The sequence below is a fragment of the Panulirus ornatus genome, chromosome 10 (assembly GCF_036320965.1).
Source record: "Panulirus ornatus isolate Po-2019 chromosome 10, ASM3632096v1, whole genome shotgun sequence".
Classification (NCBI taxonomy): Eukaryota; Metazoa; Arthropoda; class Malacostraca; order Decapoda; family Palinuridae; genus Panulirus; species Panulirus ornatus.
In genome coordinates, this window is record NC_092233.1 from 13,806,161 (window position 1) to 13,830,986 (window position 24,826).

The window sequence follows — 24,826 nt, forward strand, 5'->3', positions numbered from 1 at the left end:
TTTTATTGTCCTCCATCATTTCTTTTCCACAACATCCACCCTCGTCCATTTTTTGTATTAAGGGCCCAAGACAATCTTTTATCATCTAGAGTGTTGTTGCCTTTCAATCAGAGATTACATTTACGTCGATTCATATTTTTTTTTTTTTTTATCAGATCAAGGGATGAATTCCAAGAAGATCGAATCTACCGGCATCTAGAGCCTGCTCTTGCATTCCAATTAGAAATCAATCGTTTACGAACGTATGACCTGGAAGCCCTTGCGACTGCAAACAGGAAAATGCATCTCTATCTAGCAAAGGCAAAGGTATGCTCTGTAGTTTCAGATGTGTTCGAGGTGTTTGTGTAGTAGTTTTGCACTCCACAGCTTTTTAGTGTATGTAAATGCATGGTAAAAAAAGGATTTCCAGACGCTTGTGCGTCAGCATCTTTTGATTGCAGAAAGCAGCATATTTTCTGGAAAGTTATGTTTGAAATGAACGATGATGAAAGTGATATATTTGGTTACAGAAAAAATTAATTCTATGGTATGTGTGTGGAATGAAAGTGCAGCATTTTAGACAAGTTCAGGGGAGATTGAATGACAAAGGATAAAGTTTTATGAAGAGAGTATTAAAGAACTGAATGAGGATGACAGAGAAAGAATCATCCTTAATAGTACAGTAAGAACAGAGGTAAGGAGAGAGAGAGAAATTAGTCCATAGGAGAGGAAGACATTACAAAGAAGGGAGTAAGAACAACAGAATATTTTATATCATATTTGCTGTTGTTTTACACTTAAATACTGTATATTTGATAGGGTTCTTTGGGTATATGTTCCTCCTTGGTCTGTACTTGCTAATATTGTACGATGTAATGATTTTTTTTTTTTCTTTTTTTGCTTTGTCGCTGTCTCCCGCATTTGCGAGGTAGCGCAAGGAAACAGACGAAAGAAATGGCCCAACCCACCCCCATACACATGTATATACACACGTCCACACACGCAAATATACATACCTACACAGCTTTCCATGGTTTACCCCAGACGCTTCACATGCCCTGATTCAATCCACTGACAGCATGTCAACCCCGGTATACCACATCGATCCGATTCACTCTATTCCTTGCCCTCCTTTCACCCTCCTGCATTTTCAGGCCCCGATCACACAAAATCTTTTTCACTCCATCTTTCCACCTCCAATTTGGTCTCCCACTTCTCGTTCCCTCCACCTCCGACGCATATATCCTCTTGGTCAATCTTTCCTCACTCATTCTCTCCATGTGCCCAAACCATTTCAAAACACCCTCTTCTGCTCTCTCAACCACGCTCGTTTTATTTCCACACATCTCTCTTACCCTTACGTTACTTACTCGATCAAACCACCTCACACCACACATTGTCCTCAGACATCTCATTTCCAGCACATCCATCCTCCTGCGCACAACTCTATCCATAGCCCACGCCTCGCAACCATACAACATTGTTGGAATCACTATTCCTTCAAACATACCCATTTTTGCTTTCCGAGATAATGTTCTCGACTTCCACACATTCTTCAAGGCTCCCAGAATTTTCGCCCCCTCCCCCACCCTATGATCCACTTCCGCTTCCATGGTTCCATCTGCTGCCAGATCCACTCCCAGATATCTAAAACACTTTACTTCCTCCAGTTTTTCTCCATTCAAACTTACCTCCCAATTGACTTGACCCTCAACCCTACTGTACCTAATAACCTTGCTCTTATTCACATTTACTCTTAACTTTCTTCTTTCACACACTTTACCAAACTCAGTCACCAGCTTCTGCAGTTTCTCACATGAATCAGCCACCAGCGCTGTATCATCAGCGAACAACAACTGACTCACTTCCCAAGCTCTCTCATCCCCAACAGACTTCATACTTGCCCCTCTTTCCAAAACTCTTGCATTCACCTCCCTCACAACCCCATCCATAAACAAATTAAACAACCATGGAGACATCACACACCCCTGCCGCAAACCTACATTCACTGAGAACCAATCACTTTCCTCTCTTCCTACACGTACACATGCCTTACATCCTTAATAAAAACTTTTCACTGCTTCTAACAACTTGCCTCCCACACCATATATTCTTAATACCCTCCACAGAGCATCTCTATCAACTCTATCATATGCCTTCCCCAGATCCATAAATGCTACATACCAATCCATTTGCTTTTCTAAGTATTTCTCACATACATTCTTCAAAGCAAACACCTGATGCACACATCCTCTACCACTTCTGAAACCACACTGCTCTTCCCCAATCTGATGCTGTGTACATGCCTTCACCCTCTCAATCAATACCCTCCCATATAATTTACCAGGAATACTCAACAAACTTATACCTCTGTAATTTGAGCACTCACTCTTATCCCCTTTGCCGATGTAATGATATTTATATTTATTTTGCTTTGTTGCTGTCTCCCGCGTTAGCGAGGTAGTGCAAGGGAACAGACGAAAGAATGGCCCAACCCACCCACATACATGTCCACACATGCAAATATACATACTTATACATCTCAACGCATACATATATATATACACATACAGACATATACATATATACACATGTACATTATTCATACTGTCTGCCTTTATTCATTCCCATTGCCACCCCACCACACATGAAATAACAACCCCCTCCCCCCTCATGTGCGCAAGGTAGCGCTAGGAAAGACAACAAAGGCCACATTCGTTCACACTCAGTCTCTAGCTGTTGTGTAATAATGCACCGAAACCACAGCTCCCTTTCCACATCCAGGCCCCACAGAACTTTTCATGGATTCCCCCAGACGCTTCACATGCCCTGGTTCAATCCATTGACAGCATGTCGACCCCAGTATACCACATCGTTCCAATTCACTCAATTCTTTGCACGCCTTTCACCCTCCTGCATGTTCAGGCCCCGATCACTCAAAAAAATCTTTTTCACTCCATCTTTCCACCTCCAATTTGGTCTCCCACTTCTCATTCCCTCCACCTGTGACACATATATCCTCTTAGTCAATCTTTCCTCGCTCATTCTCTCCATGTGACCAAACCATTTCAAAACACCCTCTTCTGCTCTCTCAACCACACTCTTTTTATTACCACACATCTCTCTTACCCTATTATTACTTACTCGATCAAACCACCTCACACCACATATTGAATATAACAAAATCTTTCAACACCAGAAATCCTCAGTGATCATGACTTGGCATGTGCAGGGTTACAAACACATTTTATTGAGTTTAATCACCAGTTTGTTTACCACATAACTCTCATAATTTGAAATAAAAATTTGTATACTAGTTTTCACTTGATTTACCTTATGTGGGAATACAGTTTAAAGAGAAAAGCAAAGAATTGATATTGTTTGATACAGTGAATATTTTCTTCCAAAGGTTGCTGACGGTCAGGAGGTGACTGACTTCCGCTTTTTCATCCGATCAATTATCCGCCATTCTGATTTGATAACCAAAGAAGCCTCTTTTGAGTATTTGGAGAAAGAAGGAGAGAAACTGCTATTAGAAGCAATGGATGAACTGGAAGTTGCATTCTCTCATTCTTTGGCCAAACGTACAGATTGTAACCATGTTTTTTTGAATTTTGTTCCAACAGTCATCATGAACCCATCAAAGGTGAGCCACTCTGTTCTTTATTAAACTTTAGAACTCCTCATCAATATTATTTTCATTATTAACTTTCTCTTCCTGTTAAATAATTATGATGAAGTGATTTGCAGATGCCTGTGTAATCTTGAGAGTAGATAGGTGGATAGGTAATTATAATTATTAGATGATGTAAAGTGAAGATTGTAGCTATTTTTACAAGTAAGCATGGATCATGTTTTGGGAAAGTTTTAACATGAGGCTCATGATTAATCCTATGTATAATCTAGAAATGTAAGAATTTTGATTTTATCTGCCTTATCTTTTAGTGCCTTCCTTCATATAAGTAATTGAAGCATAGTTATAGATATCCTTTGATATGATGGATTTTGAAAACTTTTTGAATTATGAAGATTTGGACATATAAAAAATGCTTTTTTTTTTTAGATCGAAGATTCAATACGATCAATTGTAAATCGGTATGGTCGTCGACTTTGGAGTTTGCGTGTTCTACAAGCAGAAATTAAGATGACCATTCGCCAAACTCCTCAAAGCAAGACTATTCCCATTCGATTGACCCTTTCTAATGAGTCAGGGTATTACTTGGATATGCACCTATATCGTGAGGTCACAGATAAGCTAACAGGACTGGTGAGTTATAGTGTATAGAGAGTTAATCTGGATTTATAACTTATTGTTTCTTTATTATTTACCTTTAGCTTTTGTTTAATATTTTGTAGATATGTTGTGTCTCTTGATATACATTTCATAAAGGAAAAGGGACACCATGAGTAAAGCAAAAGTGCAGTTGCAATATTTTTTGTCAGAGACTCCAGTCACAGATGAAAGTTCTCATTGATGTTAGACCTTGAAGGAAATCAGGAAAAGGGCTGAAGAAAAAATATAAGGTAGCAAAATGGAAAATCAAGAAATTTTAGGAAGTGGAAAAACCTGCCTCTTGAAAGGATATTGAAAGGATTCCTAACCCAAGCAATTCAAGGCAAGAAACAGACATCACAGTGGCTAGTTCTTCTTTTGCCACTGGCCTTTCAGTAATCATGTGGTTACTACTTTGCCTAGTATTACATATTCTTAGTAAATGGCAAGGGCACACAACCATCCACCTTTCAGGAACATGAGCCAAAATGATATCCATGGAAGAAGGAAAAGATAACCAGCATTGCAGCTCTTGAGAGCAGTGACCAAAATAGTATAGCCTCCCATGGTATAAATGAAGGATGTATTCCCAGAAAATGTTTAGAGAAAAGTATTTCAAAGTTTTTGATAGTTTGTCATATTAAAAGAGAAGTTGATCTCCAGATCATATACTGAAGACCCAGTATTCCCATTATTAGTATTTATAGAAAATACAGTGTAAATCTATACATCTGAGTCTTATGAAACTTCTGAGAAAGTATATGAATGAATAAGGGTTGATAGAAATGCCTTGTGGAAGATGTCTGAATATGTGGTAATGAATAGAAAGCTTCTAGAATCACTGAAAACCCTATATCAAGAGAGTAAGGCACATAGGTTGAGTAGGAAGGGAGGAGGGCATGTGGATTCAGGTGAAATGGGTCTGCATCTTTGATGTGACATTTGTGATGTCACCACAGCTTTTTAACCTGATAACTACCCCAGACAAATATTTACATGAGGTGGATGACTCCCGTAGATTAATATTTGCACTCTAAGTTTCATGCCTCTATTTTAAGGCTCTGCAGCAAGTCTAGATGGTTTTTAGAGGTGGCACTGTTCAATAATTTCTTCCCATTGTCAGTATCCTCCTGGCAATCCAATGACAGCACATTTTTATAATTTTTCTAGGAAGAAAATTGAGCAGTTTTTGGTGGATTTAGAGGACCAGGCAGACGATCCTGAATTACTTGACAATTATTATTTGACTTTAGAGATGGGTTTTATGGACACTGGCCCTTTCAGCATTGAAAGTTGACCAATTTGAGGCACGAAAAGGTGTCTTTAGCAAAAGCGAAGGCTGTGTATTCAGCACTTACTTGACCTTGATGTGTGTGTGTGATTGGTATGGCTGATGATTTTACAGACTTTTACAATTTTGCTGTTATTAAAGAGTTATCAATGAATGACAAGATTATAATTAGTAAATAATTTTTACAAATGGCTAACACATGTGTACCAATGGCATCTGAGCTCTACCTATCTAATTATATACATAGTGACTGGTCTGAAACTTCTATCCATTTCTTTATCTCCCCTGAAGATGTGATATCTACAAAAGTGTGCTCGGGACTTATCTTGTTTCATTTTTCATGTGGTTATCAGTAAATATTAAATGAATTGTGTTGACAATCAATAATATATTTTTGGTGTCTGTAAACTACACAATGAAACATACACAGTGGCATTTCACTTGACACTCAGACTTTATTCACACATTTTTTAGCACATTGTGCTGAGACATCTACAGCATTTCTGCACTCTATCAAAGTGAAAACAAGGTGGACAAAATGCATTATTCTTTACATGATTTTTTTTCATTCTCCTGTCAATATCTTTTAATTTGTATGGTTAAATACATTTTTTAACTGCTTGAAAAACATAAATTTAGTGGGTTGTAAAGGAAACCTTAGTTTAAAGTTAATGTATTGGTTCCCATTGTGGTCATTGTAGACCCCTAGTGATTGATAGAACTGTGCAGGGGGTCGATAAATATCTAGGGTTCAAAAGGGATTCGATGAAATTCTAGGGGTTAAAAATCTTTAAAAGATTAGGTAGTTAATCATGTATGAAGTGAAGGAAAAGCAGAGCAAGTTTCTGTTTTTCACATAATAAGATAGAAAATTTCAACCAAATGATAATCATTATACCTATCCATCTCATTAAGATGTAAACTTCTTCAATCAGAAGGTATTTTCCATTAGCTAGTTTTTTTCTACATTTGTTCAATTTTGTTGATTTAGTTTTTTATTTAGATTAGGGGTAGGAGAGAAAGAATTCTACCTTTGTATACCCTACTAGAATGGGTGGGAGCTGGGACTTGACACCCTTCCCCTCTTGCATCTGGGTTTCTAAGAGATGGAACTGAAGAAGGAGTCAAGCAGAGAGTGCTCATCCTCCTCAAAGGCTCAGGTTAGGGTGTGCAGCATGGGCTATAGATAGGGTTTTGTAAAGGACGGTGGATGTGTTGGAAATGAGATGTTTGAGGACAATATTTGGTATGAGGTGGTTTGATCGAGTAAGTAATGAGAGGGTAAGAGAGATGTGTGGTAATAAAAGAGTGTGGTTGAAAGAGCAGAGGAGGGTGTATTGAAATGGTTTGGTCACATGGAGAGAATGAGTGAGGAAAGATTAATAGAGGATATATGTGTCAGAGGTGGAGGGAACGAGAAGTGGGAGACCAAATTGGAGGTGGAGCGATGGAGTGAAAAAGATTTTGAGCAATTGGGGCCTGAACATACAGGAGGGTGAAGGGCGTGTAAGGAACAGAGTGAATTGGAATGATGTGGTATACCAGGGTGGACATGCTGTCAATGGATTAGACCAGGGCATGTGAAGCATTTGGGGTAAGCCATGGAAGTTTTGTGTGGAGCCTGGATGTGGAAATAGAGCTGTGGTTTTGGTGCATTACACATGACAGCTAGAGACTGAGTGTGAAATGTGGCTTTTGTTGTCTTTTCCTAGTGCTACCTCGCATGCACGCGGGGGGAGCGGGGTGCCATATCATGTGTGGCGGGGTGGTGGCAGGAATGGATGAAGGTAGCATGTATGAATATGTACAGGTGTATATATGTATGTCTGTATATGTGTATGTCTGTGTATGTATATGAATGTATACGTTGAAATGTATAGGTATGTATATGTGCGTGTGTGGGCGTTTATGTATATACATGTGTATGTGGGTGGGTTGGTCCATTCTTCTTCTGTTTCCTTACGCTAACGCGGGAGACAGCGACAAAGTATGATTAAGAAATGATAAAGATGTAACTAAGATGAGAAGAGAAGAGAAATAGATGTAGGTTTGAGGAAAAAAACGTAGATGTTCTACCTCTGAGTGAAACAAAGCTCAAAGTTAAAGGGGAAGAATGGTTTGGAAATGTCTTAGGAGTAAAGTCAGGCCTTAAGCATGAGTTTTGGGAGTGTGTGGAAGAGTGTAAGGAAGTGAATTCTAGACTCATGTTGGTAAAAGTGATAATAGATGATAAAGGATGGGTGATTATTAATGCTTATGCACCTGGCCATGAAAGGCAAGTGTTTTGGGTGCAGCTGAGTGAATGTGTAAGCCGTTTTTATGCAAGAGACTAAGTACTGGTGATGGGTGATTTGAAAGTGTAGGTAAGTGATGTGGCAGTTGAGGATATAATTGTGGTGCATAGGGGTATTCAGTATTATTAATGGAAATGGTGAACAGCGTGTGGAGTTCTGTGCTGAAAAAGGAAGTGGTGATAGGGAATACCTAGTATAAAAAGAGACATACACAAGTATACATACGTGAGTAGGAAAGATGGTCAGCAGACATTATTGGATTACTTATTGATTGATAGGTGTGTAAAAGAGAGAATTTTGGATGAAAATGTGTTGATAGGGACTGTTGGTGGGGTGGCTGATCACTCTGATGAAGGCAAGGATGATGATTTGTGAAACAAAATAGGTGAGAAGAGAGTGTTGAAAGTGTTGAAAGTAAGTGAGCTTGGAAAAGAGACTTGTGTGAAGAAACATCAAGAGAGATTTAGTGTAGAGTGGCAAAAGTTGAGAGCAAATGAAGCAAGGGGCATGGATAAGGAATGGGAGGTATTTAGGGAAGCAGTACAAAGAATGCATGTGGCATTGGGAGGTGGGCAGATTAGAAAGGGTAGTGAGTGGAGGGATGAAGTAAAGCTGCTAGTGAAAGAGAAGAAGGGGGCATTTGGGTAGTATTTACAGGGAAGGAGTGCAAATGATTGGGGAATGTATAAGAGAAACCTGCAGAAGGTCAAGAATAAGGTGCAGGGGCTGAGAAATAGGGCAAATCAGAGTTGGGATGAAAGAGTATCAGTAACCTTGAGGGAGAATAAGATGTGTTGGAAGGAGGTTGATAATGGATGAAAAACAAGAGAACAAATAGGAACTTTGGTGAAGGGGGTAGGAGGAGAAGTGGTAACAGGTATTGATGAAGTGAGGAGGAGATGAAGTGAGTATTTTGAAGGACTATTGAATTTGTTTGATAATAGGGTGACAGATGTAGGGTGTTTTGGTTAGGGTGGTATGCAAAGTGAGAGAATAATGGAAAATGGTTTGGTGAAGAGAGAAGAGGTGGTGAAAGCCTTACAAAGAATGTAATATGGTAAGGTTTCTGGAGTGAATAGTATTGCTGTTGAATTTATGAAGAGAGGAGATGAAAGTGTTGTTGATTGGCTAGTTAGGATTTTCATTGTATGCATGGTTCGTGGTGAGGTGCATGAGAATTGGCAGAATGCATTTGTAGTGCCATTGTATAAAGGCAAGCGGAAAAGGTATGAGGTGTTTCAAACTATTGAGATATAAGTATGTTAGGTGTACCTGATAAGTTGTATGGGAGGGTAATGATTGAGAGAGTGAAGGCATGTACATAGCATCAGAATAGGGATGAACATTGTGGTTCCAGAAATGGTATAGGATGTGTAAATCAGGTGTTTGTATTGAAGAATTTGTGTGAGATATATGTAGAAAAACATATGGATTTGTATGTGACAATTATGGATCTGGAGAAAGCATGTGGTAGGGTTGATAGAGATACCATGCGGAAAGTCTTCAGAATATAGTGCGGGGAAAAAAGCTGCCAGAAGCAGCGAGAAGTTTTCATTAAGGGTGTAAGGCATAAGGCATGTGTATGAGAAGGGTGTAAGGCATAAGGCATGTGTATGAGTAGGAATAGAGGAGAGTGAATGGTTCCAAGTGAAAATTAGTCTGTAGCAGGGATGTGTGATATCACCATGGTTGTTTATTTTTGTTTATGGATGGAATGGTGAGGGAGGTAAATGTGAATCTTGGAGAGAGGGTCAAATATGTAGCCTGTGAGAAATGTAAGGGCCTGGGAAGTGAGTCAGTTGTTGTTTCCTGATGATACAGCACTAATAGGAGATTCAAGCGTGAATCTGCAGAAGTTGGTGAGTCACAGGGTGGGGGAGGGGGTGAAAGTTCTGGGAATGATGAAGAATGTGTGGAAGGAGAGAACATTTTCTTGGAGAGCAAAAATGGGAATGTTTGAAGGAATAGTAGTTCCAACAATATTATATGGTTGTAAGTAATGGGCTGTAAATAGGGTTGTATGGAGGAGGGTGGAGGTGTTGGAAATGAAATGTTTAAGGACAGTGTGTGGTGAGGTGGTTTGATCAAGTAAGTAATGAAAAGGTAAGAGAGATGTAGTAATAAAAAGTGTTGTTGAGAGAGCAGAAGAGGGCGTGTTGAAATGATTTGGACACATGGAGAGAATGAGAGGGGAAAGGTTGTCAAAGAGGATATATGTGTCAGAGGTGGAGGGGATAAAGAATACTTCCCACACATTCCTCATATGTCGTAGAAGGCGACTAGAGGGGACGGGAGCGGGGAGGCTGGAAACCCTCCCCTTTCCTCCTTGTATTTCAACTTTCTAAAAGGGGAAACAGAAGAAGGAGTCACGCAGGGAGTGCTCATCCTCCTCGAAGGCTCAGATTGGGGTGTCTAAATGTGTGTGGATGTAACCAAGATGAGAAAAAAGGAGGGACAGGTAGTATGTTTGAGGAAAGGAACCTGGATGTTTTGGCTCTGAGTGAAACGAAGCTCAAGGGTAAAGGGGAAGAGTGGTTTGGGAATGCCTTGGGAGTAAAGTCAGGGGTTAGTGAGAGGACAAGAGCAAGGGAAGGAGTAGCACTACTCCTGAAACAGGAGTGGTAGGAGTATGTGATAGAGTGTAAGAAAGTAAACTCTAGATTGATATGGGTAAAACTGAAAGTGGATGGAGAGAGATGGGTGATTATTGGTGCATGTGCACCTGGGCATGAGAAGAAAGATCATGAGAGGCAAGTGTTTTGGGAGCAGCTGAGTGAGTATGTTAGTAGTTTTGAGGCACGGAACCGGGTTATAGTGATGGGTGATTTGAAGGCAAAGGTGAGTAATGTGGCTGTTGAGGGAATAATTGGTGTACATGGGGTGTTCAGTGTTGTAAATGGAAATGGTGAAGAGCTTGTAGATTCATGTGCTGAAAAAGGACTGGTGATTGGGAATACCTGGTTTAAAAAGAGAGATATACATAAGTATATGTATGTAAGTAGGAGAGATGGCCAGAGAGCATTATTGGATTACGTGTTAATTGATAGGCACACGAAAGAGAGACTTTTGGATGTTAATGTGCTGAGAGGTGCAACTGGAGGGATGTCTGATCATTATCTTGTGGAGGCGAAGTTGAAGATTTGTAGAGGTTTTCAGAAAAGAAGAGAGAATGTTGGGGTGAAGAGAGTGGTGAGAGTAAGTGAGCTTGGGAAGGAGACTTGTTTGAGGAAGTACCAGGAGAGACTGAGTACAGAATGGAAAAAGGTGAGAACAAAGGACTCAAAACATGACACTTCATTCCTCTAATTGTCACATTTTCTACTGTTTAGTTTTAAAACATAAGACTTCATTCCTTTAATGAAATCTTTGTCCACCGCTTCGTTAGTGATTTGGAGTGAGAGGCCTTCCATCTCATTGATTATTCAGACGTAATCTCTCTTTAACCATCCCTTTCTCTATGCCGCATGTGCTACCCTCCCTCTCTTTTACAAGTATTATTCTGGCCATATCTCTTTTGAGCTGTCTACATGTGCCCCTGCATGTGCCTGGACTCAAGGCATGTGTCTAGCAACTCCTTCCCATGGTGCTTGTGGTGAAGTCACTTAAATGATTGACTATTATTATACCCCCTTTCACTCTCAAAGAGCTTGACTATTATTATACCCCCTTTCATTCTCAAAGAGCTTGACTATTATTATACCCCCTTTCATTCTCAAAGAGCAAAGTAATGGAATTCACTTCTTATCATCTTTACTTCATCTCTCTACCCTTAATTGTCATGTCTACGCACAACTGCAAAGTTTTGATATATTTCTGTATTCTTTCTCTTACTCTTTTTCTTTTCACCTGAGACAGCCATAATTGGAGGGTTGTTTTTTCCTATGCTATGTTGGTCACTATGATAGAAATGTCTGTGGAAATGTTTTTGCTTTAGAAATTGTTACTGGAAAATGATGAGGATGACCATAGTATATTGACATAGGAATGAAAGTAGAAGGGTATGATGAAAGAACAGAGAAAAGAACATATAATTTGGAAGAAAGAGAAATTGATGAATTGGAAGAAGAATATATGTGAAGGGCATTGTAGAGTTTAAGATTGTATAGCAGTCCTTTAAGTCCTTTTGTAAAGCAAATGTGACCAAAGAGAAAAGAACAGTGGGAGAAGAAATTATCCCTTTTATGTCTCCATGGTGAGGTTTTCATGGATGATGAAGGCCATACATTTGAAAATTAGGATGTAGTCTTGATAAAAGTAATCTAGTTGATGAGGAACTTACATGTAAAACTGATGTCATCAGGTGAAATTTTCGGAATATAAGGTTGATGCATCGCACCGGTCCCCTCGCACTGCTACTTTCAACACCTGGCGCCGTTACTCTTCCCCTGCTCGTGGGGTGTTCTCGGTACTTCTGTTTCAAGCTTGTTATTTATCTTGAGTGAATAGTTTATTTCTGTAGCTCGTAATATAACTAACATGCACTTCTAGACTCGTGCAACTAAATTAACACAATGTCCAGAGGAACCAACTGTTGTAGATTTAACCGGTACTTTTTTAGTTAGATTAAGCCGAAAATTCAAATGATATGGGCTTTTAGGGATGAAAGACCATTTATCTACCATAGGGTAAGTACCATGGACACCTAGGAGAGCATTATATTGACTTGGGGATTAAAACAGTTTTACCCTACAAAATGAGGTGTTTAAGGATTCTCCTCCATAGACCATCAAAGTTCATACAAAGGTGGTAGAGGCTTATTCACAAGGACATCATGACCATACTGTATCCCTCTTAAGCTTCTTACATTATGGTATGGAGTTGAGGTGTTGGGATGCATGTAACCTCTTCTGTTCATTTGCTGACCACTGGATCCTGTGTCTCAGGCCTGTTGCTGTCGGGAATCAAGAAGTGTATTTTCAGATATGCAAAAAGGGATGGAAGTGATGGGAAACTGAAGGGAATATCATAAGGCTCTGCTTATGATAGAAAAATGGCTTTTCATTCTTCAGAATCCACATTCATCATTTATGTGCATATCCCTGTGAGCATTGTTAGCATACCTAAACAAAAGAGGAGAATCTGTCTGTGTATCTATCTCTATCTCTTATGCTCTTTTCCTCCTGGAACTCGTATCAAGGTGGTAGCAATGGCAAAAGTCTCCATTTATTCCTGTCTTTACATGTCTTCCTTGCATACATCATTCCATGCTTTCTTCTACCATTTTTCTCCCTCCAATACTCTTCCACTTTGTTTCTCCATGTTACAGGTTGTCTCCCTCTCACACCAACCCCTTTTATTTTTCTGTCTTAAGCTCTCCTTGTAAACTCCCCTACTTGCATTCTTTCCACATGCCCAGACGCCCAAACCACCTCAGAATATTGCATTTCACCCACCAATCTACCACTCCACAGTTCATTCCCTTAATATTCCATGCCGCACAAAATCTTTCATACACCCTATCATTTCTTTCATCGTTCCATATATTCATACCACATGCTCCTCTCATATAGCATATTTCTATAGCTTGGATTCTTGAAATCTGTGACTCATTCCATGTGTATGTTTCAGTTGCGTAGCTCAGTGTCAGAAGGACTAAGCTGTCTTGAGTTCTTTCTTCACTTCCACGCTTACACCTGTACCCTTCATTATTCTCTTAAGGGACCCAATGGCTCTTCTACACTGTGCCTCTCTCTCCCTTATCTCTATGCCATATCATCAAATTTACCCATGAGAATTCCCAAATACTTGAATTTTATTATCTCTTCCAGTCTTTCTCCTTCCATATCTATAACACAGTTTAGCTCATTTCCTTCTCTTACTCTACAGGGCTTTGAATAATCTATGCTCTCACTCTGTTTCCTTTCAGATACCATTACTTTTACTCATATTTACCTCCAGTCACCTATGCTTACACTCATCGTAAAACATTTATAACCTTTTGCAACCCATTTCACTCTCAACAAACAACACAGTATCATCCACAAACATGCGTGTCACCAGCCACCATACTCTAACCACCACATTCCATCACTGCACCCTCATTCCCTAATTTCACTTTCATCTCTCTGATCACACCATCCATCTGTGTGGTAAGAGCCTCAGTGACATCACACAGCTTGCTTCACACCGTCATGCATCCCAAAACTTTGGCATAACTCTCCATCCACTCTTACACATGCATTTGCTCCTCTGTAGAAGGCTTTCTCACTATCCAGTAGTTGTCCCTTTACCCCATATATCCCTAACACATCCCATGAAGCATTCCACTCGACTCTTTCATTTGCTTTCTTCAAATCCATAAAAGCTGTATACAGCTTCTTACCTTTTGCTGGATACTTTTCCACTCTCATTCTCACCACAAAAATCTGATCCACTCTTCCACTACTTTTCCTGAAAATGCCTTGCTCCTTATTTATTCTGCATTTTGTCACTTTCATCACTCGACCAATCAGTAGTCTTGCATACATTTTTCCTGGCATACTTAACATACTTATTTCGGAATGATTGCTACATGCATCCTGAGCACCTTTTCGTCAGAATAAAGGAATAATGATAGCTTTCACCAAATCATTAGGCACAACCTTCTGCTACCATACTAAACTACATATTAAATGCATCCACTTTATCACACTTTCTCCTCCATACTTCAACATTTCAGTGGCAGTCATAGTCACACCAGATGATTTTCCTGCCTTCAACCTCATTATCACCCTTTTTTCTCCCTTTTTGCTGTAGGATCCTCTGCTTTTGTATCCTTTTTCTTCCATCCTCCATACCCAAGCATGTAACAACTACTGTCGTACCTTCTACGTTCATCAGTTCTTCAAAATATTGTCTCCATCTTCCTTTCGCTTGCTCCTTTTGATTCAATAACTCCCATTCCTTACATCCCACATTTTCATTTCCACTCTTACATTAACCTCTTTCCTTTTTCACCTCCTTCCAATACAAGTTCTTATTTTCCCTAATCTTGCCCATATCTTTATGCACCAGTATAAGCAAGTGAAATGATTGGCAGCAGTTAGCATTACCCCACCACCTCAACTCTGCATCAGGACATCATAGTTGTATGTCCCTGTAAATGAGCAGCTGCTGGCCTTGCATGGATTATGATGGTTGAAGGAGATGAATCCTCATTGATACATTTCATTTTGTGGGTTAAAACAGTGTTTTGTCTCCACCAATTGAATGCTCTTTGTTGCTCATAGAACTCTAGATGAGAAAATAGAATTTGGCAGAAATTTTGTCATAATGTGTGACTATAGAGGGTTATGATTATTGTCAGTAAGATGTTAGACCTTAATATTTTAGCATTTTTAAATTAAATGCATAATCGGTAGTGTGATATTATCTAATGTTTGTTTAGGGCTTTAATAGATTTAGTTTGGTATACTTTACAATTGGTTTGGTGAGTTTTATATAAATGCAATGGTATACTTTATAATTGGTTTGGGGAGTTTTACATAAATGCAAGAAATACTAAAAAGCTAATGTAGTTAGAGTTTATGTATTTGTTTTGCTTTGTTAGTAATTTTGTTTATAGATGATGTTTGTATTGTTAAAGGTTTACTACAAATTGTGTGTGCCAGTGGAAGGTAATAGAAGGCTGAAACCACATGGAAATTTACTTTGGAAAAGTGTATGTCAGACATCATGACATATATCTATATATGTATCTATATCTCTGATGCCTGTTCCATTCTGGAACTCCCTCTAGGGGTTGGCCATGGCACAAGATTTCTACATAACTAGTGAACTCTAGTGCTGCCTCTTAGCCTTTAGGGCTTTACCCTTAACAGGCCACTGGCAGAGGATAAGTCTAGTCCAGTGTTTACAGAGGTTCCTTCCAACATCCTCTACCTAATGCTCATGCCTAATGTTTCTTCCTACTACTTCTACCAAATGTTGTTACCCAAATGTTCCTTCCTACTACCTCTATTTATTGCTCCTACCATATTGCCAAAAGGCAGGGCAAGCACATAGCGCTTACCATTGGAAAACCTAGAGGTATGACAAGTGGGCTGTGTGAGTTGTGTTGTCTAGTGTTATGTGTAACAAGGAGATAGTATATGTTTGTGCACAGAATACCAGTAGTCCACATGTGAGTTTGGCATATATTTTTTTATATGATAGATATATGACAGGTTAAACAGCATGATATTGAATGAATATTTGAAGACGTCTGCTTTTGTAGTAAATGAAAATTTTTCTCTAAAGAGTGTATTAGATTATCTATTTTTTTTTTTTTACAAAGATTATGGTATTTTGTGTCTTTTTAAAAGTGTTCACTGAATTTGTAATTTTGTGTGTGCATGTCTGTATAGCTGGTTTGGTAAAGAGAGAAGAGGTAGTGAAAGGTTTGTGAAAGATGAGATCCAGCATGATGGCGGGTTTGTATGGTATTGTAGTGGAGTTTATTAAAAAAGGGGGTGACTGTGTTTTTGATTGGTTGGTAAGGATATTGGTTGTGGGTATGGACCATGGTGAAGTGCCTGAGGATTGGTGGAATGCATGCATGATGCCAGTGTACAAAGGCAAAGGGGATAAAGGTGAGTGTTCAAACTACAGAGGCATAAGTTTGTTGAGTATTCCTGGGAAATTTTATGGGAGGGTATTGATTGAGAGGGTAAAGGCATGTATAAAACATCAGATTGGGAAAGAACAGTGTGGTTTCAGAAGTGGTAGAGGATATGTGGATCAGGTGTTTGCTTTGAAGAATGTGTGTGAGAAATACTTAGAACAGATGGATTTGTATGTAGCATTTATGGATCTGGAGAAAGCATATGATAGGGTTGATAGAGATGCATTGTGGTAGGTTTTAAGAGTATATGGTTTGGAAGATAAGTTGCTAGAAGCATTGAAATGTCTTTACCAAGGATGGAAGGCTTGTGTATTACTAGGAAGAGAGGAGTGTTTGGATCCCAGTGAATGTCCCAGCAGCTGGGGTGTATGATGTTCCAGTGGTTGTTTGATTTGTTTATGGATGGGTTGATTAGGGAGGTAAGTGCAAGTATGCAGTCAGTTGTGGATGAGAGAGCCTGGTAAGTGAGTCAGTTGTTGTTTGCTGATGATACAGCTCTCATGGCTGATTCATGTGAGAAACTACTGTAGTTGGTGACTTAGTTTGGAAAAGTGTGTGAAAGGAAAAAGTTCAGAGTAAATGTGAATAAGAGCAAGGTTATGAGGTTCAGTAGGGTTGAGAGACAAGTGAATTGGGATGTATGTTTGAATGGAGAAAAATTGGAGGAAGTGAAGTGTTTTAGGTATCCAGGAGTGGACTTAGCAGCAAATGGAACCACGGAAGCGGAAGGGAATCACAGGGTGGGAAGGGGGCGAAGATTTTGGGAGTAATGAAAAATGTGTGGAAGGAGAGAACGTTACCTCGAAGAGCAAAATTGGGTATGTTTTAAGGAATAGTAGTTGAACGGAGGGTGGATGTGTTGGAAATGAAATGCTTGAGGACAGTATGTGGTGTAAGGTGGTTTGATCAAGCCAGTAATGAAAGGGTAAGAGAAATGTGTGGAAATAAAAAGGGTGTGGTTGAGAGAGCAGAAGAGGGTGTGTTGAAATGATTTGGACATATGGAGAGAATGAGTGAAGAATGATTGACAAAGAAGATATATGTGCCAGAGGTGGAGGGAACAAGGTGAAGCGGGAGACCAAATTGGAGGTGGAAGGATGTAGTGAAAAAGATTTAGAGTGATTGGGACCTGAACTTACAGGAGGGTGAGAGATGTGCAAGAAATAGAGTGAATTGGAATGATGTGGTATACTGGGGTCGACCTGCTGTCAACGGACTGAACCAGGGCATGTTAAACGTCTGGGGTAAACCATAGAAAGGTCTGTCAGGCCTGGATGTTGATACAAAGCTGTGAGGTTTTGGTGCATAAAACATGACTGCTAGAGACTGAGTGTGAATGAATTTGGCCTTATTGTTTGTTTTTCTGGTGCTACCTCTCTGAAGCGGGAGGTAGATATGCTGTTTCCTGTGGGGCAGGGTAGTGCCAGGAATGGATGAAAGCAAGCAAGTATGAATATGTACATGTGTATATATGTATATGTCTGTGTGTATGTATGTATTTGTTGATATGTATATGTGTATATATGTATATGTGTATCCCTGAGGATAGGGGAGAAAGAATACTTCCCACATATTCCCTGCGTATCGTAGAAGGTGGCTAAAAGGGGAGGGAGCCGGGGGGCTGGAAATCTTCCCCTCTCGTTTTTTTTTCTTTTTTTTTAATTTTCCAAAAGAAGGAACAGAGAAGGGGCCAGGTGAGGATATTCCCTCAAAGGCCCAGTCCTCTGTTCTTAACGCTACCTCGCTAACGCAGGAAATGGCAAATAGTATAAAAAAAAAAAATGTATATATCTGTGTATGTGTATGTATGTGTACATAAATGTTGATATATATATGTATGTATATGTGCATATATGGGCGTTTATGTATATATATGTGTATATGAGTGGATGGGCCTTTCTTCGTCTGTTTCCTGCCTCTACCCCAGTGACATGGGAAACAGCAGTTAAGTATAAGTAGAATATGTTTATTTATTGTACTTAATCGCTGTCTCCCTCATCAGCGAGGTAGCACAAGGAAACGGACAAAAGAATGGCCCAACCCACCCACATGTATATGGTATTGCAGTGGAATTTATTAAAAAAGGGGGTGACAGTGTTATTGACTAGATGGTAAGGGTATTCATTGTATGTATGGATCATGGTGAAGTGCCTGAGGATTGGTGGAATGCATGCAGAGTGCCATTGTACAAAGGCAAAAGGGATAAAGGTGAGTGTTCAAATTACAGAGGTATAAGTTTGTTGAGAATTCCTGGGAAATTATATGGGAGAGTATTGATTGAGAGGGTAAAGGCATGTACGGAGCATCAGATTGGGGAAGAGGAGTGTGGTTCCAGAAGTGGTAGAGGATGTGTGGATCAGGTGTTTGCTTTGAAGAATGTATGTGAGAAATACTCAGAAAAACAGATGGATTTGTATGTAGCATTTATGGATCTAGAGAAGGCATATGATAGAGTAGCTCTGTGGAAAGTATTAAGAGTGTATGGTGTGGGAGGTAAGTTGCTAGAAGCAGTAAAAAGTTTTTATCAAGGATGTAAGGCATATGTACGAGTAGTAAGAGAGGAAAGTGATTAGTTCCCAGTGAATGTCAGTTTGCGTCAGGGGTGCATGATGTCTCCATGGCTGTTTAATTTGTTTATGGATGGGGTTGTTAGGGAGGTGAATACAAGAGTTTTGGAGAGAGGGGCAAGTATGCAGTCTGTTGTGGATGAGAGGGCTTGGGAAGTGAGTCAGTTGTTGTTCGCTGATGATACAGCACTGGTGGCCGATTCAGGTGAGAAACTGCAGAAGTTGATGACTGAGTTTGGTTAAGTGTGTGAAAGAAGAAGCTAAGAGTAAATGTGAATAAGAGCAAGGTTATTAGATAGGGTTGAGGGACAAGTTAATTGGGAGGTAAGTTTGAATGGAGAAAAACTGGAGGAAGTGAAGTGTTTTAGATATCTGGGAATGGATGTAGCAGCGGATGGAATCATGGAAGTGGAAATGAGTCACAGGGTGGGGAAGGGGGCGAAGATTCTGAGAGTGTTGAAGAATGTGTGGAAGGCGAGAATGTTATCTTGGAGAGCAAAAACGGATATGTTTGAAGGAATAGTGGTTCCAACAATGTTATATGGTTGCGAGGAAAGATTGGCAAAGAGGATATATGTGTCAGAGGTGGAGGGAACGATGAGAAGTGGGAGACCAAATTGGAGGTGGAAGGATGGAGTGAAAAAGATTTTGAGCGATTGGGGCCTGAACATACAGGAGGGTGAAAGGTGTGCAAGGAATAGAGTGAATTGGAACGATGTGGTATACAGGGGTCGACGTGCTGTCAGTGGATTGAACCAGGGCATGTGAAGTGTCTGGGGTAAACCATGGGAAGTTTTGTGTGGCCTGGATGTGGAAAGGGAGCTATGGTTTCAGTGCATTATACATGACAGCTAGAGACTGGGTGTGAATGAATGTAGCCTTTTGTCCTTTCATAGCACTACTTTGCGGGGGGAGGGGGATGCTATTTCATGTGTGGTGGGGTAGCAACAGGAATGAATAAAGGCAGCAAGTATGAATTATGCACATGTGTATATATGTATATGTCTGTGTAAAGTGTGTGGAAGAAGAAAGTTAAGAGTAAATGTGAATAAGAGCAAGGTTATTAGGTACAGTAGGGTTGAGGGTCAAGTCAATTGGGAGGTGAGTTTGAATGGAGAAAAACTGGAGGAAGTGAAGTGTTTTAGATATCTGGGAGTGGATCTGGCAGCGGATGGAACCATGGAAGCGGAAGTGGATCATAGGGTGGGGGAGGGGGCGAAAATTCTGGGGGCCTTGAAGAATGTGTGGAAGTCGAGAACATTATCTCGGAAAGCAAAAATGGGTATGTTTGAAGGAATAGTGGTTCCAACAATGTTGTATGGTTGCGAGGCGTGGGCTATGGATAGAGTTGTGCGCAGGAGGATGGATGTGCTGGAAACGAGATGTTTGAGGACAATGTGTGGTGTGAGGTGGTTTGATCGAGTGAGTAACGTAAGGGTAAGAGAGATGTGTGGAAATAAAAAGAGCGTGGTTGAGAGAGCAGAAGAGGGTGTTTTGAAGTGGTTTGGGCACATGGAGAGAATGAGTAAGGAAAGATTGACCAAGAGGATATATGTGTCGGAGGTGGAGGGAACGAGGAGAAGAGGGAGACCAAATTGGAGGTGGAAAGATGGAGTGAAAAAGATTTTGTGTGATCGGGGCCTGAACATGCAGGAGGGTGAAAGGAGGGCAAGGAATAGAGTGAATTGGAGCGATGTGGTATACCGGGGTTGACGTGCTGTCAGTGGATTGAATCAAGGCATGTGAAGCTTCTGGGGTAAACCATGGAAAGCTGTGTAGGTATGTATATTTGCGTGTGTGGACGTATGTATATACATGTGTATGGGGGGGGGTTGGGCCATTTCTTTCGTCTGTTTCCTAGCGCTACCTCGCAAACGCGGGAGACAGCGACAAAGTATAATAAAAAAAAATAAAAAATATAATATATATATATATATATATATATACGTTGAAATGTATACATATGTATATGTGCGTGTGTGGATGTGTTTGTATATACATGTGTATGTGGGTGGGTTGGACCATTCTTTCATCTGTTTCCTTGCCAACACCGGAGACAGCGACAAAGTATAATAAATGTAAATGATTATTTATATTTATTTTTTTATTTATTATACTTTGTCGCTGTCTCCCGCGTTTGCGAGGTAGCGCAAGGAAACAGACGAAAGAAATGGCCCAACCCCCCCCATACACATGTATATACATACGTCCACATACGCAAATATACATACCTACACAGCTTTCCATGGTTTACCCCAGACGCTTCACATGTCTTGCTTCAATCCACTGACAGCACGTCAACCCCGGTATACCACATCGCTCCAATTCACTCTATTCCTTGCCCTCCTTTCACCCTCCTGCATGTTCAGGCCCCGATCACACAAAATCTTTTTCACTCCATCTTTCCAGCTCCAATTTGGTCTCCCTCTTCTCCTTGTTCCCTCCACCTCCGACACATATATCCTCTTGGTCAATCTTTCCTCACTCATCCTTTCCATGTGCCCAAACCACTTCAAAACACCCTCTTCTGCTCTCTCAACCACGTTCTTTTTATTTCCACACATCTCTCTTACCCTTACGTTACTCACTCGATCAAACCACCTCACACCACACATTGTCCTCAAACATCTCATTTCCAGCACATCCATCCTCCTGCGCACATCTCTATCCATAGCCCACGCCTCGCAACCATACAACATTGTTGGAACCACTATTCCTTCAAACATACCCATTTTTGCTTTCCGAGATAATGTTCTCGACTTCCACACATTTTTCAAGGCCCCCAGGATTTTCGCCCCCTCCCCCACCCTATGATCCACTTCCGCTTCCATGGTTCCATCCGCTGCCAGATCCACTCCCAGATATCTAAAACACTTCACTTCCTCCAGTTTTTCTCCATTCAAACTCACCTCCCAATTGACTTGACCCTCAACCCTACTGTACCTAATAACCTTGCTCTTATTCACATTTACTCTTAACTTTCTTCTTCCACACACTTTTCCAAACTCAGTCACCAGCTTCTGCAGTTTCTCACATGACTCAGCCACCAGCGCTGTATCATCAGCGAACAACAACTGACTCACTTCCCAAGCTCTCTCATCCCCAACAGACTTCATACTTGCCCCTCTTTCCAAAACTCTTGCATTTACCTCCCTAACAACCCCATCCATAAACAAATTAAACAACCATGGAGACATCACACACCCCTGCCGCAAACCTACATTCACTGAGAACCAATCACTTTCCTCTCTTCCTGCACGTACACATGCCTTACATCCTCGATAAAAACTTTTCACTGCTTCTAACAACTTTCCTCCCACACCATATATTCTTAATACCTTAATACCTTATATATCCGTTATACTTAATCGCCGTTTCCCGTATCGACAAGGTAGCACAAGGAAACAGATGAAGAATGGCCCAACCACCCACATAGCATATGTATACATAAATGCCAATACAGGCGCATATACACACATATACAATCTCTCTCTCTCTCTCTCTCTCTCTCTCTCTCTCTCTCTCTCTCTCTCTCTCTCTCTCTCCCCCCCCACCACCAAGCAAGGTAGCGGCAGGAAAAGACAAAAATGGCCACCTTCATTCACACTGTCTCCAGCTGTCCTGTGTAATGCACCCAAACCACAGCTCCCTTTCCACATCCAAGCTCCACAGACCTTTCCATGGTTTACCCCAGACGCTTCACATGCCCTGGTTCAATCCCTTGACAGCACGTCAACTCCGGTATATCACATCGTTCCAATTCACTCTATTCCCTGCATGCCTTTCACCCTCCTGTATGTCCAGGCCCTCATCGCTCAAAATCTTTTTCACTTCATCCTATTCCACCTCCAAGTTGGTCTCCCGCTTCTCCTTGTTCCCACTACCTCTGACACATATATCCTCTTTGTCAATCTTTCCTCACTCATTCTCTCCATGTGTCCAAACCATTTCACACACCCTCTTCTGCTATCTCAACCACACACTTTTTATTGCCACACATTATACTTGATCACTGTTTCCCATGTCAGTGAGGTAGCGCCAGGAAATTGCCGAAGAATGGCCCATCCACTCATGTATGCATATATATACATAAACACCCATACAGGCACATATACACACATATACATATCAACATATACACATATACATACATATACACAGACATATAGATATATACACACGTACATATTCATTCTTGCTTGTTTTCATCCATTCCGGCGCTACCCTGCCCCACAGGAAACAACATCGCTACCCCCTGGTTTTTTCTGTGATTATCCTCTTATACACATGTGGAGGTAGCTTTACAGTTGTTGGATTTCATATTTGAACCACATACCAAGTAATACTGATGCATGATTTGAATTTTTTGATGGTAGTAACATTTTCTACCATTTTAGGTTCCTCATGAACATTACCTCTTTGCTGATAGTGTTTTCTCTCACCTCTATAAGTTTTTTGGACATTTCTCTTACTATTGGAGAACAAGTTTCTCATTACTTTGATATTAGAGTAATTTAGAGTTGGTTTTACTCTAATCCTTAGTCGTCTTTCATTACATATGGATAATTTGAGAACCTTTCATTACTTTCCATAATTCATTCTCCTATTTCTGGCATTAATTTGACATGTACTAAATTTTTCTCAAACTTGACATGTACTAAATTTTTCTCAAACATTTGTTTTATTTTGTTATTTGAAAAAAAAATTTGGTGATGCATACTCTAACATATGTTGAATTCATTGATAGTCAAAGTTGTAGATAGTTGCTTGAGCATCTTTTTGTCCATATACTTAAATGTAGTTTTGAAACTGACCCAGATACAGTTTGCATTTCTCATGACCCAATGTGTGTGTGGAATTACATATTCATACATTATGTGAAGGGAGTTCTGCTGTCATGGATTCCCATCTTTTAAACTTCATTTATCTTGCAACATTTTTTTCTTTTATTATCTGTATTTGCAGTGTTATCACTTTGGGTATTCTATTGATTTAGTAATCTTTTATTGTACCAGTACTTTTTAACTTTGTATTTAGTTTTTGATATGTTCTTTGGCTAGTCTATCTTTCCGGTTGGAAAGTTCTGTTGACTACCCTCATGGACATGTTTATTCAGAAACATGAAAATAGTAAGCATGTCTCCCTTCCTCCTTTTCTTTTCCAGGTTATGTAGATGCTTGTCCACTCTTCTCATGTGGCATGACTCCTTTATACCATGTACTATTTTTGTTGCCCTATATTGGACCTAACTTATCAGATGTGTTTGTACTTAAGTAGAGATCACTTAATGATGTTTGGTGAAAATATTGGAATATAGTTACTCTTGTGTCAACAGCAATATGAGATGAAGCCCCTGTTCCCCTGGGGACATCAGTGACTGACACCTTAAGGAGGACACCATTGACAGATCCCCCTGGAGATTCCATTGATGATTTTTTATTTAAATACTTGTTTGCAGTTTCCCAGATTAATGAGGCTGCATGAGGAACATACATAGAAAAGGCCTCTTTCACTCATGTCGTTTCTCTAGCTGTCATTTTTTGTGCACCAAAACTGCAGATAGCTATCCACAACCAGGCCCCATATACCTTTCTTTGGTTTCCCCTGACTGTGTCATAGGCCCTAGTTCAGTCCATTAAGAGCTTTATGACCCCTGGATACCACATTACTCTATCCTATGCATACCATTCACCCTCCTGCGTGTTCAACCCCGAGTTATAGAATGGGTGAGGGTTCAGAGACTTTGGGATCTTTGTGGAATGTCTGGAATGAGAGTGCAAAAATCAGTCTGTTTGAAGGTACAGTGGTCTCAGCAATGTTGTATGGATGTAAGGCATGAGC

General features: G+C 40.2%; 1 protein-coding gene across 7 annotated transcripts in view; it reads left to right on the forward strand.

Annotated features, from left to right (window-relative positions):
• Positions 1 to 24,826, forward strand: part of ACC (acetyl-CoA carboxylase) — a 333,790-nt gene that overhangs the window by 208,081 nt on the left and 100,883 nt on the right. For all 7 annotated transcript variants that reach the window (XM_071665546.1, XM_071665545.1, XM_071665542.1 and 4 more), the window contains 3 exons: positions 156 to 306; positions 3,389 to 3,625; positions 4,043 to 4,246. In XM_071665546.1, coding sequence (XP_071521647.1) covers positions 156 to 306; positions 3,389 to 3,625; positions 4,043 to 4,246 — 592 coding nt within the window. The remainder of the gene's footprint in view (positions 1 to 155; positions 307 to 3,388; positions 3,626 to 4,042; positions 4,247 to 24,826) is intronic.